Source organism: Dendropsophus ebraccatus, chromosome 3, assembly GCF_027789765.1.
Source record: "Dendropsophus ebraccatus isolate aDenEbr1 chromosome 3, aDenEbr1.pat, whole genome shotgun sequence".
NCBI lineage: Eukaryota > Metazoa > Chordata > Amphibia > Anura > Hylidae > Dendropsophus > Dendropsophus ebraccatus.
Window position 1 is genome coordinate 45228041 of NC_091456.1, and position 19201 is coordinate 45247241.

Consider the following 19201-nt stretch of genomic DNA (forward strand, 5'->3'; position numbering starts at 1 on the left):
CACTTTTGGCCTCTGTTGGGCTAATATAAGCCTATAGGCATGTTAAATGAATCAGCAGTTTTTCTAGCATAAATGTGATGTGAGCATGGTCTAGGAATGTCCATGCTAGAACGTGCTTTGGCTTTAAAAAACGCAAGTATACTACTATCTTTTATGAATGGAATTTCATAAATTTTCATCCATATACAAGTGAAAAACAATAGCAAAATGCCTTGTGTACACATGGCCTGAAGGCAGATCATTCACTAATGCTGTCGGACACTGATTGTTTATGGCAGTTTTCGGTCGTAAAATCATTGTAGTCCTTGTTTGTAGAAGCTTCTCATAGGGAGGGGTAATATAAAATCCTGGCATTGTTTGCGGTTTGCACTGGATTATCTGAATAAATACGGGGGGGGGGGGGGGGGGGGGGGGCAGCATTTAAGAACAATTAAAAGGGGGGGGACATTATTCTGTAATTATTCATTGAGCAATCAATCACAACCCTAAGGAATGGAATGAACAGTTCATGAAAGCTTCATTAGGCGGCGAGTATAGTGATATACGTGGTCACAAATCCAGGATTGCTTGATGATGTGGATATTCACTGGAGCTTATATGCTATTGATATGCCCCATGTAAGATGGTGATAAATGCTTCCCTTGTAACTGGCCACGTCCTGAAGTCATCCACGTGACTCTAGTATGGCACATGCTCGGGATAGTTTATTAGTCACAGTACAGAAAGATCATGACACGATTTTGATCTTTGCTTGAAGAATCCTTTGTGTTTTCCCATAATCCCTTGCAAGAGGCGCCTTGCTCTTTTGGTCAAACTCTCTCTCCGTCCTGGTGGTAAGAGAGTCGCTGTCTGAGGAGGGCGTTCTACTTCATCCTTTCGTAAGCGAATCTGTCTGACAACCCCTTCGAGCAGCTCCTGAGTATTATGGTGAAGGGCAGCAGATGTCTCTGTGTACTTACAGCTTAACATGCCTGCCAGGGAGCGTCCCTCTGCAAGAGTACAATAAAACACAAAGTAAACAGCAGTGCCATAGCAATATTGATACTGTTGACTGCAGTAATACCACAAAAAAACATTCTGTATTTTAGTTATATACATCAGAATTCTATAGGTCACTGTATGGGCATACATTGGTCACTGACACGAATTGTTAAAAAAAAAATGTTTTAATGTGTATGATACACTTCTGCATATAAAAACATGGTAGATCACACTTTTCTATATAGAAAAATATGCCAAAGCATACTGGTCCAGCATATTGTATGTCAGATGGGAACACTTTTGGCATATGCTTTATGCAGGAGGGCATAGGGACAAGTCAGGATATACATCAGGGAATGCTCTCAATGTATACATGTGCCTTAAAAAATACATGTGTACATAGTGACACACAGCAGTAAGCTTTTAGCCAAAATGTGTCCCTGAATTCTGATGTGAAATTAAAGGGGTATTCCGAACAGGTAAAATATATGTTGAATCATCCCCCTACTGGAGACTAACATATCGTTTTATCTTTTCAGCCTCCTTCCCCTAGTTCTGAGCCTGCTGCTTTCTGCTGAAGATAGAGAAAACTGTGTAAGCTGTTTACTCAGTCTCCACTCTGATCTCCCTCCTCCCTTCCAAAACCCCTCATGCAAACATCATCCCTGGCCAGCTGTTTCTACACTGTAACAGCGGGAGGCTAATCTGAGGTGAGGTTTCTGATGACCTCACTGTGATAAACCCCTCTGACATCAGAGAGTGCAGAGACAGACAGCCAGGGACACTGTTTACATGAACCATCTTGGAAAGAGGAAGAAGATCAGAGCTGAAACGGAGAGAACAGCTCACACAGTGTTTTCTGTGTCTTCAGCAGAAAGCGTCAGGCTCAGAACTGAAGGAAGGAGACAGAAAAGAGTATAAAACAAATTGTTACTCTCCAGGAGGGGGCATAATTTAACATGTATTTTATCTGCCTGAGAGGAATCCTCCCTTGAAAGTAGACAGCATTGTTACTTACATCTCATGGAACTTTATTTTTTTTTTCCACTGAGGCTCTATTATGGTACTTTTACACGGTGCGATAATTCGCCCTATCGCGCGATTAACGATTTTGAATGACTGATGTTTTTTTTATAACGATCAGCGTTTAGACGGAACGATACATCGTACGGAAAATTCGCTATGCGATCGTTTTGCGTAACGCTAAAACGCTTTCGTTTAACGCTAAACCGCAGCAGTCGTTTTTTATTAATGGACATGAACATTAATAACGGCAGTGGTTTTGCAACAACGGCTGTTGTTTTTACATTGTGTGAACATAGCCTAAAGCTCATCGATCAGCCATAACATTAAAACCATAGACAGGTGGCGTGGTTTGCATTGATTATCTTGTGACTGTCAATGGGTGGAATATATAATACAGCAAACAACCAGTTTTAAAGTTACTGTATCTGAAAAGGAAAAATGAAGAACTGCAAGGATCTGAGCAACTCAGAAAAGGGACAAATTGTGATGTCTAGATGACGGGGGGATGATGGGGCTTCCTGCTATACACTGGTTAGTAGCTACAAAAAGTGATCCAAGGAAGAACAATCAGTAAACCATGAAATGGGTCATGGGTGCCTAAGGCTATCTGGTCCAATCCCATACAAGAGCTACTGTAGTACAAATTGTTAGAAAAGTTTATATAGGCTATGATCGATGGGGTCAGAACAAAGTGCACCACAATTTGCTGTATGTTGGGCTGCTTAGGAGTGGGAATGCTTATGCCAACCACTGTCAAGAACTGATTCCCAAAATCTCAACCTGATCAAGCACCTGTGAGACATGCAAAGACAACTTGTATGACCCATGGAGGCCCTGCCTTACAACTTACAGGACCTAAAGGGGGTTTTATACCATGTAACCTAGTTTTAGACATGGTGCTGATGCAGGATGGGAGGTGGGTTAACCCATACTTACCTTTCTTGCTCCCCTGCTGGCCACCTGTAGCGGAGCTGTGCGTAGCACTTCCTGTTTAGTGGGCAAATGAGGTATGCCCATCTGCGACTTCAACTATGTCCTGCATCAACCGCTGATTGGTTAATGAATATACCTCACGGTGACCACTAAACCGAAAGTGCGGCACTCTATTGCGTGGTGAACATCAGGGCTTTGGTATAAGTGGCGGGGGGGGGGGGGGGCCGGAAGGCTGTTGAATTCTAGGCTTAGTGTGGGATTAGGAGGTTTAGGGGGGCATAAATTATTATAATAACACCCCCTTAGCATGGCATTTACACCTTAAGTTAAAGTTCCCACCGATCTGATTATTTAGTGGAAAGTACAGGTGGTCAGCCAAACAGTAAAATCCCTAGTTCTCAAGGCGTAGCAAGAAAATGCTATGAAGTGATAAAAATCTAAATTTTTTATTGAGCTGACCACTGCTCCTCTTTAATGCTATGGCTGCTTAGTGTATTTACTATTGTACCTGTACGTGGCAGAAAATGTGTTATAATGTCTTTGTGAGAAGAACACCATTTCACTTTGCTTAAAGGGGAAATTATTTTCTATTAAAAATACATTGAAAGTTACATAGATGACTCTTTATACTACAGTGTCTGTACAGTTCTGCCACACTGGGAGTTTATTGAATTTGAGGAAGTGAAAAAAACTGGCCTCCCTGCAATCCATTTTGTCTCCTGCTCCCTCTGCTGTTCCCCCTTTCCTAGGAGACAGAGATCATGTGACCTCCATCTTAAATTCTGTTCGTTTACTGAGCACAAACTGAGGATGCAGATGTGACAGGAGTGGGGAATGGGTAAAGAAGGGTGGGGAAACAGGCTCTCAGTGTGCACTGCAAAGACTACTGGGAAATGTAGTCTGATAGCAGTGCTCGGGAAGAGTAACAGCAAGAGAGATGGGGCAGGCAGAAAACTGCATCAGAGTGGCGGGACAGCTGTAAAAGGCTAAGTTCACACCTAGCAAAAGTATCGAAAAACCGCCAGCTTCCCTGTCATAATGACAGTCTATGGGAGGCACGCGCGCCTTTGCTCCCCGCGCTGAAGAATGAGCTGTTATAGACTTATTATGACAGGGAGGCTGGCAGCATTCTGACACTTTTGCTATGTGTGAACTTAGCCTTTTACAGCTGTCCAGCCACTCTGATGCAGTTTTTTGCCTGCCCTATTTTGCCACTTTTGCTACGTGTGAAAGTAGCCAAACAACATAAAGAAAGTCAGGGGGGGACACAGGTAAGAACCTTACATTGTTTGGAAGGCTGCCTGGCTTTCCCCCTTTAAGTATATAACTAGAGGAGGCATCATCAATGGGCATCATCCTCATAAATGGAATACAACAGTTTTCTATCATCTTTGAACACCCCTTACAATATAGGGGTTGAAGTATATTATCAGTTTATATCCAAGGCTGAGAGCTTTACTAGTATAGACACATTATCAGGCCTTATTAAAGTTAACACTTCTTACTGTATGTACACCTTATTGATGACAAGTGGAAAATATTGTACTTGACTGTACCTTCCATGCTGACCTCTCTGGAGCGTGCTAGATCTCCTTTATTGCCAACAAGAATCACTGGAATGTGTCGGTGTGGCCGGGCACTGCGCAACCTCAGAAGAAGACCTGGTAGACGTTGGAAACTACCACGATCTGTCACTGAGAAGACTAGAAGAAAGGCATCACCCATCTGCAGGCAGTTGTCTTGCATCCAGGTATGTGGTCCTGACTGAGAAATAGAGGTTGTATTTGAAATGAAAAATCAATCTCCTAATGGTAATGTTAGGTTTACCACATATACACCATATAATCTTCCTGGGTCGTGAGCACCCGAAGATTGGAATAAGAGGAGGACTGAAAATTGCTCCCTGCATTACTAAACGCTAAAGAATTCGACAGTCCTGTAAGTGTGTGCATGGTGATAGACGTGTTACAGACTATAAAAAATAATGCAAACACAGATAATCACCTACACATGCTGTAATATAAAAGAGCCACCCTTATAGTACTATATGTGCCTATGTTTTTAGATGAGTATAAGATTTTTTTTTTTTTTAATTGGACAGTTATTCATTATTATACTCCATAACCACTTTCTGTGCAATGTAAACCTGTGACATATGTCGTGCTGCTCACCTGTTCCCAGATATCATATACCATTAGTGTCGTTTTCTCTCCATCCACTATTAGATCTCTCTCGTAGGTATCTTCTGTTGGTAACAAAATTATAACCTGATCACTATCAGTTCTAGTACAAATGTCCACCCTTCCCCCTTCAACACGCCACTAAAAAAGTTACCTGGATGTTCAGATTCATGGGGAAACGTGTCCTGCGTGCCTCCAAATATACCAGCAAGGGTTGTCTTTCCAACTCCACTGTCACCAAGCAACATCACTTTATAGATGCCACTTTCTGGGCTACTGTCTGAAGACCTCACAGAATCAGAAGACCCGGAATGGACACTTGGCCAGTCAAGCTCATCTACAGCTTGTGCACGTCTTAGCTGATGCTTGTAAGGCAAGGGCATGCTACCCCTGCGGCGTGAGTCAGCTGGAAGAGGAAGACTTCCTCTATGTTGCCGCAGACCCCCCAGTTTCTCTATTTTGTTTAGCGTCATGGCAATATCTGGGGAAGGAAAAATGGTTACCGGTCAATTTCTAAATGACAGAAAAAATGTGAACAAATAAAAGGCTACTAAAGATAACCATGTATGCAGCAAACTTAGAAAAACATTCACCACTAAGAACCATATCGGCTTGAAATGCGTCAGACCAAAGAACCACCATACTATGGGGGACATTTACTAAGGAGTCTAGTGTGTGACTCTTCCAATCAGGATTGGTGTGTATTTTGTTTCAATCTTGTAACTGATTTATTAAAATGTATCCCTGCCATAGTGATTGTATCTAAGGAAGTCGCAAAAAATTCGCAAGCATTTTCACCCAGTACTGACCAGACGTAGGCCTGCACCTGTTTGTGTGACTTTTTAAAAAGTCGCAAATTATAAATTGGGGTCTAATCCAGGATTAAGCAAACTCTTGGGTGAATGCTAAAACAGGCAGAATAAAAAAAAAGTCGCATCTAAAAAAAAAACCAAATAGAACTTAGACCAAAAATGGGTGAAAAATCCAATTATTCACCAAAAAATAGGCGCAAAGCTCTTGACAAATTTCTCCCTATGTGTTTTAATGGGTTTGTTTTGTTTAACCTGTGGATTGTACATGCTGCATATGCGAAACAGCCTCCATTCTCCAGTAATCATCATTGCCACAGTGGTGAGCCCCATATTGGCTCACTGAGCTGTATCAGACCCATTCATCTTCTACATCATTTTGAAATATTCATGTTTATATATTTCCAAAACTATCATGGAGGACTCTTACTGATAACCAGTTCAGATTTAGATTTCCACTGCAAGATGTGCAAATGTAAGTACTTAAGGGTCTAAGAGGTAAACTGCCCACCTGGACTTATGGTGCATTTACACAGAGAGATTAATCTGACAGATTTTTTAAGCCAAAGCCAGGAACAGACTATAAACAGGGAACATGTCATAAAGGAAAGACTGAGATCTCTCCTCTTTCCAAATCCATTCCTGGCTTTGTCTTCCGAAATCTGTCAGATAAATCTCTCTGTGTAAATGCACCATTAGGAGACCCATCACTGTACCTACAAATATACTTTCAGTACAATATTGAGAAATCGTCATTGTCATACATTAACGTTTTTTTTTCAAGGTCAATAGGGAATAATTGCACGAGCCATTAAAAAGCTGAATTGTGTGAAGGCGCACTTGAGTAAAGACTGCGCTGCGGGCATTTACCTTCTGTCTGACGGCTGGTATGGCAGACTAGAAAATGTATGTAAATGAATGATAATACTACATAATATTATGTATGTAATAAATAGGTGTGAAGACGCATCCACAACATAACAGTAACATGAATAGTTATGCTAAAATCACTGGAATATCCACAGTGACTCCCTATGGCAGGTACTCACACCTCTCCCGCTATACCCACATTACCACCTCGGAATTATATAATCACACTTCATTCTAATCCAGGATCATCTCCGATCAGTATCCAGGGCAAAGCCAGATTACCCCCACACAAAAAGTAAAAGAAGCTATCTTATTACAGGGTGGCACCTCCTTAGGTGAGATTTACTTTTTACCCCATTTACGCGGTTAGGTTTGAGAAATCTCAACAATAAACAGGATTTAGACGGACAAGAAATCTGAGCTATAAAACAACGAACTGATAATGGCAGCAATTTGCCCCAAACTTTTATACCATTTATGTATATAATTTACAGAAGTATATAAGATTGTTCATTCTGCTCCGAAGGTGCCCATCATTAAAATCCACGAACGTGTTTTCTTCTTCTTCGAGACTATTAGCATAAGCTTGGGCACATGCCAAAGCAACGTGTTGGATGCATGTGATATAGCTCTCCGCAGCACTGCCTGTGCCAGGATTGCCATAATGGAAGCAGTGAGGGCTGGAAGGATCATGCAGAGTCCATACAGGTGACATGTGAGTTGCTGAATAGTTGGCCGCTCTTCTATCCATCAGTCCTGGTCTGTGGTCAATGATCAGCCTACAGGTTAACCACTTCTTGCCTGGTATATTTCCTCTGACTAACCACTAGCGAACAGTATTAGTCAGAAAGACCCTACAGATCACTGATGGTCACCGACTTCATCGTATCTCCATGATTAACTCTCTCCATCCCTGTCAGATCTCCATAGACCTGATAGCTTCCCTGCTGCAGCCACCCAGGCTGAGAACATGACAGGGACATTTTATAGGCAGCTGAGAGCTGTCAGTCTATGGAAACCAATGCTATTGTATTGCAGAACAGCCATGCTGCTTAGCATAATGGAAAAGTCCAGTCTATTTGCTGCCTTAGGAGAAGACAGGTAATGATATAGATGCACATAGGCTATTATAGACACTCAAAGACTATTGCAAGCTAGTAACCCCTTCCCTGCCAGGACAGTGTGTCCTGTGATGTCCATGCCATGCTACAGGTTAATAACATAGGTCTGCATGAACTTCCCAAGTATTATCAGTGAATAACAGGCAGAATGCAGAATGTGAGAGGATGCTGGAGCAGCGCTGTATGGCAGCAATGGCATCCCACACCTACCTGTATTTCTCCTGGCGCTGACACCTGTCTGCCGTCCCTGTCTTGTGCCCGGGTCCTCAGTGTGGCAGATGCTCAGCTCCATCTGCTCTGTCCCTCCCCATTCCTTTAAATAACCCCCAGTAGACACACACCATGGGCTGGGGAGACCCTCCCTCTCCTGACGATCGCTATGTAGATGAGGCAGTGACGTCACGGGATTCCCTCTCCAGACCACGTGACGGCGCTCCCCGCGCTCTTGGCTCTGTGTGAGGCGGTTTTACCGCCAGATGTGTCTGAGGGGGCAGCTGGTGAGGGAGGTGGGCACAGCTGCTCCTGTGCGGGGCCAGGCTTCATGCTGAATGCCCATTGTCACGCGTGCAGATGACCAGAGACGGAACATGATGACAGGGAACAATGTGATAACGCTTCTCCCATGTACACTGACCTGTCCTCCATTGGTGTGGCTCAGCCAGGCGTTATTTTTATGTTTTAAACCCTTTAAGGGCGTCTGTATTTTAGATGGTTAGATTTTTTCCTCATGCTGTTTCTGACCTTAGCTGGTTGGCACCTGCTGCTTTTTCCTGCCCTTTTGCTGATGTGGTACTATTCTGCATTAGCCAGATAGCATCCTGCGGACACAATGCATTTGTGGGCCAGTCACTGTGGGAAGAGAACCTCAGTTTCATATAGAAGCTGTGCTAGGAAGACATACGCTGCGTTTACACGAAGCGATAATTCGCCCAATCGATCGTTTAACGATTTTGAAGCAACAATTTGGTTTTTATAACGATCAGAAGATTTAGAAGAATAAATCGTTAGAAAAATAGTTATTGCGATCGTTTTTAAGATCGCTTAAACCCATCTCACACATAGGGTGAATCTTTGAAAGACTGTTTACACAAAGTGATCTGAATTTTTAGCGAACGACCAACCACGATTTGAGAACATGTTGAAAGATCACAATGAATGTATTTTCGCTCGTCACTTGATCGTTCACTGTGTTTACACGAGCCGATTATCGCTCAAATGCGATCGTTGCGAAAAGTCAAACTATAATCGTTTAGTGTAATAGCACCATTACGACTATCTTTCTGCATAATATGGTGAACAATTTCAGGTTAACAATAAACAATCTCGTTCGCGATCATTAATTGTTAAAAATCGCTTTGACTAATCGGACACTAATGGTCCTTTTACGCGGAGTGATAATTCGCCCAATCGAACGATTAACGATTTCGTAGTAACAAAGTGTTTTATTATAATGATCAGCATTTAGGTGGAACGATATATCGTTTGAAAAAAATCTTTTAAGATCGCTTAAGCCCATCTCACACACAGCTTATTTACTGCTGCAATACGTAGCAGATTAGATCTAAATAACTGAACACATCAAATCTGAACCACCAAGTCTGCTGCAGTTCTGCTGCGTATACGGTGTGTGTGTTTGTACCCTTAAAGGGAACCTGTCACCCCCCGTACCGGGGTGACAGGTTCCCGACCCCCCGTTAGAGACCCCTATACTTACCTCATCCCGCCGGGTCCCGCTTCTGGATTCGGTCGGGTCCCGGAGATCTCAGCCGCTGCAGCCCGGTGCGCGTGCTGAGAGATGAGTCCAACACCCATAGAGAATGACAGGAGAGTCCAGCGCTCCGTCATTCTCTATGAGCGTTGGACTCATCTGTCAGCGCGCGCGCCGGGCTGCAGTGGCTGAGATCTCCGGGACCCGACCGAATCCAGAAGCGGGACCCGGCGGGATGAGGTAAGTATAGGGGTATCTAACGGGGGGTCGGGAACCTGTCACCCCGGTACGGGGGGTGACAGGTTCCCTTTAAGGTAAATCGGTGAAAGACTGTTTAGACGAAGCGATCTGCTAATTTTCAGTGAATGACCATCAAGTTCAACCAAAGAGGGGATGGATACAGGGAAGGGGGAGGGGTGATTGGTTCTATACATATGCATTTAAGTTATTTTGGTCTAAGAACTTGTCTAGGCCGGTTTTGAAGCCCTCTACTGTTTTTGTTGTGACCAGATCCTGTGGTAGACTGTTCCACAGATTCACAGTTCTCATGGTAAAGAAGGCTTGTCACCTCCGGATATTGAACCTTTTTTACTCCAGGCGGAGACAGTGCCCTCTTGTCCTTTGAGGTGGTTTTACCTGGAACATCTTTTCCCCATATTTCTTGTAGGGGCCATTTATATATTAATATAAATTAATCATATCTCCCCTTAAATGTCTCTTCTTCAGACTAAACAAATTTAATTCTTTTATTCTCTCCTCATAACTAAGATGCTCATTACTAAGATCGTTATCGCGAAAATTCAAACGATAATCGCTCCGTGTAAAAGGATCATAAGACAGCACTCAATTAAATGTTTCCTGATGGAAGATAAAGCTTTAAGTTTCTTGTAAATTTTTACATGGTTGCTTGTGACTTTCTTTCTGTTGACAAAGAAAAATTCTGTCTGTTTGGGCCATTTCTTCATACATTGTGTTCCTTACGATCATTCTAATAGGAAGGGTGTACTTACTGCCTGCATCACAGATTTAAAAGCGAATCTGTATCCCCGAGACCGCCCCCAACCCTCCAGCACCATACCACAGGTGTTTTCAATTCATGCCTGGTTTCCCTTCTTTCCTGGTGCCAGTATTTGGGTGAAAAACTTGTTTTATTCTGGCAGTGACGAAGGGTGTCAAGGGGGCAGGGCCTAGAGCATTTGTGCCCTACGCCTGCAGCACATCTCTCACCATCTTTCTTTTTTGTTGCCACGCCCCTGGGATGGATCTTTAACCTGTCAGTTCAGTGTTCCGACATGTTTACTAAAGGTGTGTGACACAACCTGACAAGTAGGTGTGTCCTTTAAAACCCGCCACAACCAACAGATTTATTAAGCAAACTCATTTTCTTATGGGTTTTCTATTCAAAAACTATCCACTTCTAGTCTGACAAGATGGTTGGGTTTTAGTTTTGTCCTGTAAAAAACCTTACAGATTTACATAGGGTGTGTGCCACATTAACACCTAGCAACCCTGGACGTACAGTTACGTCAAGGATGTCTGTCATCAGAAGACCCTGAATGTAACTGTACGTCATGGGTCTCTAATGAGCTATGAAGAGTGCGCAAAAGTGCCAGGATTACCGATTTTTTGTTACACTATACAAATTTTTTTTTTTTTTTTTTTAAAGTGATCAAAACGTCCGTACACAAATATGGTATTAATAAAAACTAGAGATCATAATGGCACAAAAAATTACACCCCATACAGCTCTGTAGGTGAAAAACTAAAACCATCACAATAGGCCCATTTTATTAATAATTAATTGCAAAAAAGAAAGGATTTTATAAAAAAAAAAAAATAACATTAGAAAATCTGTGTTAACCTGCATATGGCTGTGTTCAGACTGACCTATGGAATAATGGTATCATGTCGCTTTTACCGTATAGTGCATTACGTAGACACAAGAACCCCCCAAAAGTTACCATATTGCATTGTTTTCCCCAATTTCCCCAATTTATATTTTCATAACTAATATTTTTGGGGTTTCATCATACATGTTATGATAGAATGAAAGATGCCATTACAAAGTACACCTGTTCTTGAAAAAAAACAAGCCCTTACATGGCCCTGTAGATAGAAAAATGAAAGTGCTAGAGCTCTTTGGGCTTGGTCCTCAAAGGGTTAATGAATTTGATGCAAAAAACAGACATAACATAATAACAGCTTAAAAATGACCCCGCTCTGAACCGCCACGGTTCCGGGTGCCGCACGTAGCGGGCATGATCACCGTGCCCACTAATAAGGTAATCGGATGCAGCTGTCAAAAATGACAGCTGCATCCGATTACCTGATGCAGCTGTTTCCTGGTGTCTAGTGGCGGAGATCCCCCCCGGGACGTTGTCCCGGAGGAGCGATCCATGGGTCTTCACCTGGCCGGGGTCTGCGCCGTAATGGCGCTGATATCGGCTCTGCACTCGGTTGCTTCAAGCCGGAAGAGATCGAGTGCCTATCTCATTGATCTATGCTGTATATCTATGCAGCATAGATCTCAATGAGAGATCAGTGTACTTATACTAGAAGTCCCCCAGGGGTGCTTCTGGTATAAGTGTATAAAAAAAAAAAAAGCCCCCTCCCCTAATAAAAGTTTGAATCACCCCCCTTTTCCCATGTTATAAATAAAAATAAATAAATAAACATGTTAGGTATTGGTGCATAATGGCCCGAACTATTAATTTTTCACATTCTTGATCTCGCACGGTAATCGGCATAAGCACAAAAAAATCCCAAAGTGCAAAATTGGGCATTTTCGGTGGCATCAAATCCAGAAAAATTGTAATAAAAAGCGATCAAAAAGTCGCATATGCGCAATCAAGGTACCGATAGAAAGAACACATCATGGCGCAAAAATGACACCTCAGACAGCCCCATAGACCAAAGGATAAAAGCGCTATAAGCCTGGGAATGGAGCGATTTTTTTGTTAACAATAAGTTTGAATTTTTTACAAGCCATCACATAAAATAAAAGTTATACATGTTATATATCGTTGTAATCGTAACGACTTGAGGAACATATATAACAAGTCATTTTTACGCCAGGGCGAATTACGTAAAAACAAATACCCCCCCAAATAAAAAAGAATTTCAATTTCACCACACATTGAATTTTTTTCCTGCTTTTGCAGTGTCCTTTATGAAAAAATTCAGTCTGTCATTGCAAAGTACAATTAGTGGCGCAAAAAATAAGGGTTCATGTGGGTTTCTAGGTGAAAAATTGCAACTGCTATGGCCTTTTAAGCACAAGGAGGAAAAAACGAAAATGCAAAAAACGAAATTGGCCCGTTCCTTAAGGGGTTAAAAAAGGACTTTTTTGAGTGGCTTTTAAAAACAAAACAAAAACACCTTAGATCCAATGCGTTTCGGACAGGTACGTCCTTAGTCATGGCCGAGCATCACATGCAAATATGTAAGCAAAAAAAAAACTGGCTTCACACTGGAAATGCAAGAGTGGCCATGTTTTTGTAGTGCTGGATAACCCCTTTAACTGCGACATAGAATCTATAAAAACTATACCAACCAGCAAGATTTTTCTCTCTCATAGACCTGTTTTTTATTTTAAAGAAGCTCCTCCTACTGTGCACCCATTACCTGTATTTACTGCACCTGTTTGAACTTTGTTACATTATAATAAACACCTGTCAATGTATCACAAGATTTTGGTTATCAACTTGAAGATGGGTCGTGGTTGGGTCTTCCAGCTTGACAATGACCCGAAACGCACACCCAGGGCAACTAAGGAGTGGAAGGAGTGGCTCCATAAGACCTGAACTCAATAGAAAATCTTTGCAAGCCCCAAAGCATGAAGGATCTGGAGCAAACTACTGCTGCAGTGTTCTGTTTTTCTATTTTCTATAGTTCATGCAAAAAAAAAAAAAAAGCTAAATAACTATTTTAAAATCAACCAATGTGATTATCTGGATTTTTTTTTTTTTTTTTTTATAGATTTTGTCTCACATTTGAAGTGTACCTATGATAACAATGACACTTATCTCCATTCTTTGTAGGTAGGTAGACTTACAAAATCGAAAGTGTAGGCCATGGAGTTGGGTTTTATATAGTATGAATAATTTAGGAACTGATTATAGTAATAACGGCACCTTTGACCAATAACTTGAGTCATGAGCCATTCTTCGGATTCAGGAAATAGAAAAATGCCAAGCCTCAATGAAAGTCTAATGTACTTGCTCTTTTGGCCAGACAGGCATCTACCAAATGTGTGAAATGTCATCAGACACTTCCAGTGGTATAACCTTTGCTGTCGTTGCTCATTTTGTATGATTAATGTGTGAAAACTATTAAAACTGAATTGAGAATAACCGTAGGGGTTAATTAGACTTTACTGTCGTGAGCATCGGTACCTTATGCTCATTCGCTAGACGACGGTCTCCAACCACTAATTACGAACAAGAATGAAATTAGACAATTAGCAAAAACAAAAATAACATGCTCTAATAGGCATGAAATTACAGCCCGGAAACAAAGCAGCATGCAGTGGGTACAGCATTGGATGGGTGAAGACTCAACAACAGCAAATGGACATTGTAGAGCAAAAGTACATGATCAAACCATGAAACCTTTTTTTTTTTTTTTTTTGGAAAGGCTCAATAAGGCCTCATGCACATGGCCAGTGAGTCTACTGGAGCACTCTACATTTTTTCTTCTATTGGATATGTACAGAATAAACAGCTAAAAACAAGCACCAACCAGCCAGATAGGCACAATTAATCGTGCAGCTATTTAAAATGCATTATCCGCTGTACATCCCGTTCAGAAAGAGAGATGTGCGTCCGATAACAATGATTTTACTGGCCACACAAAAGATTCCATCAGCTATTGCATTAAAGGTTAGTCTATGGGATTGCACATCATCATGAATGCACAATGTTTTCTTTGTTTTTTTGCAATGACATATGCTAAAATCTTGTGTACAGCTGATTTAAAAACCATGGTAACAGTTTGCAAGGCTGAAAAAAGTTGTATGTCCAGCCAGATTAGCCTATTACCCTGTGGTGTTTGTCCAGGAAGGCAAAGAAAATTATTTGGTTCCTGATATATAATTTTAAAAAATCAGTAATCCTGGTGTTTTTTTTCCCCGTTTACCATGCGGGAACAATAATGGTATACTTTAATAGATTGGACAATTCCGAACGCTACAATATGTAATATGTTTATTTTATTTTACATATTTTGGGCATGGAGGTATTTTAAAATTTTATTTGAGAGGTTTATAAGATTTTTTTAATTACACTTATTTTTCATTAGATTGCATATACTGATCTATGCTATGCCATAGCATAGCATAGCATAGATCAGTGTTATTGCTGATCTGTGCATAGCGCCTGCCTGAAAGCAGACTCTATACACAGAATGCCAATCCGACAAGACGGAAGTAAGTGACTTACCCCTGCCCATCGGTATAAGCGATCGGGACCCCTGCAGCCATGCGGTCCCGATCAGTCAGCGACAGGTGCTTGTCCTATCACTGACTACCTTAAACGCCGCGAACGCTATAGATCGCAGCGTTTTAGTGTTAATGACAGGCAGCTGTAGGATCGCAGTTGCCTGTCATTATCTCCGGCCCCAGACACACTAATGTGTGCAGGATCGCTCTCACTGCAGCAGTCCCGCACACATCAACAGCCCCTTCACTTCAGGAATGTGTATATATGTTCCTGCTGTGCTGGGCATGTGCAACAGGAATATATACATATATATATATATATATACACACACTCACCGGCCACTTTATTAGGTACACCTGTCCAACTGCACGTTACCACTTAATTTCTAATCAGCCAAACACATGGCGGCAACTCAGTGCATTTAGGCATGTAGACATGGTCAAGACAATCTCCTGCAGTTCAAACCGAGCATCAGTATGGGGAAGAAAGGTGATTTGAGTGCCTTTGAACGTGACATGGTTGTTGGTGCCAGAAGGGCTGGTCTGAGTATTTCAGAAACTGCTGATCTACTGGGATTTTCACGCACAACCATCTCTAGGGTTTACAGAGAATGGTCCTAAAAAGAAAAAACATCCAGTGAGCGGCAGTTCTGTGGGCGGAAATGCCTTGTTGATGCCAGAGGAGAATGGGCAGACTGGTTCGAGCTGATAGAAAGGCAACAGTGACTCAAATAGCCAACCGTTACAACAAAGGTAGGCAGAAGAGCATCTCTGAACGCACAGTACGTCCAACTTTGAGGCAGATGGGCTACAGCAGCAGAAGACCACACCGGGTGCCACTCCTTTCAGCTAAGAACAGGAAACTGAGGCTACAATTTGCACAAGCTCATCGAAATTGGACAGTAGAAGATTGGAAAAACGTTGCCTGGTCTGATGAATCTCGATTTCTGCTGCGACATTCGGATGGTAGGGTCAGAATTTGGCGTCAACAACATGAAAAAATGGATCCATCCTGCCTTGTATCAACGGTTCAGGCTGGTGGTGTCATGGTGTGGGGAATATTTTCTTGGCACTCTTTAGGCCCCTTGGTACCAATTGAGCATCGTTGCAATGCCACAGCCTACCTGAGTATTGTTGCTGACCATGTCCATCCCTTTATGACCACAATGTACCCAACATCTAATGGCTACTTTCAGCAGGATAATGCGCCATGTCATAAAGGTAGAATCATCTCAGACTGGTTTCTTGAACATGACAATGAGTTCACTGTACTCAAATGGCCTCCACAGTCACCAGATCTCAATCCAATAGAGCATCTTTGGGATGTGGTGGAACGGGAGATTCGCATCATGGATGTGCAGCCGACAAATCTGCGGCAACTGTGTGATGCCATCATGTCAATATGGACCAAAATCTCTGAGGAATGCTTCCAGCACCTTGTTGTATCTATGCCACGGAAAATTGAGGCAGTTCTGAAGGCAAAAGGGGGTCCAACCCGTTACTAGCATGGTGTACCTAATAAAGTGGCCGGTGAGTGTATGTATGTATGTATGTGTATATATATATATATATATATATATATATATATATTCATCATGTCGATGTAAAGGGGTTAAAAAGCATAGTCCAAAAGCATTATAATAACTTTTTTTTGCCTAAATGCAAATGCACTGGAAACACTACACATTCAATTTTAAATCCTAACAATAACAATATATATCTGGTTTATGTTAATCCTCTACAGAAGGTGAAGAAAAAAAAAAAGAATATTAGGCTGTTAAAAAGAAGTGCCACCATTTTTGTTTTAAAACTCAAAAATATTATATAAACTGATTTTTTTTCTTTCTGTAGGTACTCCAGTCCAGGGAGATTGGATACATTCCACAATTCTTCTGCCTTTTTGGGGCTTCTGTTTTGCCGTACCATCTGTACTTTGTAATTACACCCTATGGCTGTTTTCCAGGCAGCCTTAGGGCTGCATCCAACTTCTTCAGCACATTTATTTATACACTACTTTTACCACGATCTTCTGCCTCTTTACATAAAGTTTAATAAAAAAAAAAAAAAAGCACCATCCTCCTTGGTCAGCTTTTTTTCCCTCTACTACTCACAGCTCCGTTAGGTCATTCTTTTACACTGGTGCCTGAAACCGTACACAAATTTACTAAGAGTCCTATTAGATGAAGCAATTTTAAACAATTTAAACAAAGGGGAAACTGTCAGCAGGTTAGACAAATCTTTCCTGCTGATAGCTTCCTACTGGGCACGGGGTGCTGAGATGAGGCTAGGTCTGTTACCTTTATCCTCAGCGCCGTTACAGTGCTGTTAGTTGTGCCCGATGAGCTGTTAGGAGCACTGGGGGCTTGGCTAGTGACCCTGACCACTCTACCCCTCTTAAGATTATAAATGGAGGGGGCAGGCTGGATCGGTGCCCGAGGGTGGTAGCCACAGCCCCAGTGCTCCTAACAGCTTACCAGGCACAACTAAATGCACGGGAACAGCACAGAGGATAAAGGTAACAGACTTCCCTTCATCCTTTTGGCTATGCTCACACTACGTAAAACTACGGCCGTTGTTGCCGTAGTTTTTGCGGGGTGAAACAATGCCTTAGTTTCAATGGGATCCTGTCCGGAGCATATACACATCGTATACGCTCTGACCGGGATCCCGTGCGGCCCCGCAAATAACTGACATGTCAGTTTTCTGCAGCCGCAATTCAATGAATTGCGGCCGTAGGAAATCCTGTCAGTTCACACTATGAACCGAGCGGCTCCGGCCGCTCGCTTTATTGTGTGCAGGGGGAAACTCTGATGCGGGTGCGTGCTGATGCGCCCACATCAGAGCTCTGCGGCTGGACAGATCCGGGCAGCGACCGGCCGTTCCGTGACCCGGCAGGGGTCGCGGAACGGCTGGTCTCTTACTGTGTGTTAACATAGCCTTAATGTGGTTCCCTTTTAATGTGTTTAACCTTTTAACTGCTGCAGCATATGTCTTATTGCTCACATTCAATAATAAGTACAAACATGCATCGAAGGTATGTGCACACAAGACTGAGTGAATGGAGATAAATCAACCCCTCAAGTTGCACCCACATCACACACTAAGGAAGTGCGCACATGACAACTTGCAGTGGTGGGTAGTATGCATTTATTTGTGGGGTTTGCTGCTCAATTTTATAACCTATTGCAGTAGGGGGTCGTAAAATTGAGTGCAGAAATGGAGTACACCTTTATAGTCACATATCCAGTAAAAGCCACAGAATCTGTTGTGTACCCCCGTTCACATATGTGACATTGGTGCAGATTCTTCAGTTGTGTGTGAACTGTAGCACTGTGTTTCAACTAGAGATGAGCAAATCACTCATCTAAACAAAAAAAGCAAAAGGAGAAGTTTCCCAGGATTGGATCCAGCTTTTCCCTGCATCCTGGGAGGGGTGGCAGCAGAGCAGCACTGAAAGGCCAGCGGCTTGATGAGCGCATCGCTGATCAAACTAGGCGATTCACCTCCATTTGAATGAGCGATTCACTCATCTCTAGTTTCCACCCTACTGGTAAAGTTTTGTGTGACAAGTCATAAAATGCTAAAAAAATGAATAAAAAAAGTTTTTAGACCTTCAAAAATGCATTTCAAACACATTTTACCACTTTTGTAACAATTTATTCTTATACAATCACAGAAAATAAATAATTTAGCACAGCGTACAAACCCACACCAATCATGAACCCATTATCTGACAGGTTTCTGAGTGTCTGTTATGTCAGTCCGTAACAAGGGCGGACCAGACCAGGTGGACACTGCAGTTTTTTTTTTTTTTTTAAACAGCTGAGACCAGATCTACAAATAGAGGAGAAATAGAGGGGCTTCCGTCATATATATCCTCAGTAGAATCAAGCCATGATCATAAAATAAGTAATGCATTAAAAACTGCCCCATGTGAACCTGGCCTTTATGTGTGAAATATCAGCCAGGCAAAGTACAGCACAAACCTGTTGTGGACTCCTACACGTCCAGTGCACCGAATACAAAATAATCAATGATTTAGGTATACTTTGCAGTAGAAAAATAAAAGATTTAGCCTATTTCCACATAAACAATTTGAGAAGTAGATGCTCAAGTTAATTCTACGACGTAGAAAA

At 42.1% G+C, this 19201-nt stretch overlaps 1 protein-coding gene across 2 annotated transcripts; it reads right to left on the reverse strand.

The window, feature by feature from the left end:
- Positions 1-450: 450 nt before the first annotated feature.
- On the reverse strand, positions 451-8625 carry REM2 (RRAD and GEM like GTPase 2). Of its 2 annotated transcripts, none has more exons than XM_069964204.1 (5): positions 8555-8625; positions 5275-5601; positions 5112-5185; positions 4497-4704; positions 451-989 (listed from the first exon to the last, which is right to left on the reverse strand). In XM_069964204.1, the coding sequence occupies exons 2-5, from the start codon at positions 5591-5593 to the stop codon at positions 712-714; spliced, it is 879 nt and encodes a 292-aa protein (XP_069820305.1). In that variant the 5' UTR covers positions 5594-5601; positions 8555-8625; the 3' UTR covers positions 451-711. The 2 variants fall into 2 exon arrangements, with proteins under 2 accessions (XP_069820305.1, XP_069820304.1); XM_069964203.1 differs by lacking the exon at positions 8555-8625 and adding an exon at positions 8131-8313.
- Positions 8626-19201: the final 10576 nt, after the last annotated feature.

Bases quoted from the DNA above. Each gene is read 5' to 3' on its own strand.
- REM2 (XM_069964203.1), bottom strand. From the start codon at position 8,212: ATGGAGCTGAGCATCTGCCACACTGAGGACCCGGGCACAAGACAGGGA. The intron at 5,602-8,130 runs GTAGGTGTGGGA...TTCCTTCCCCAG, and splicing joins CAGCGCCAGGAGAAATACAG to ATATTGCCATGACGCTAAAC. The intron at 5,186-5,274 runs GTAACTTTTTTA...TGTTACCAACAG, and splicing joins CCATGAATCTGAACATCCAG to AAGATACCTACGAGAGAGAT.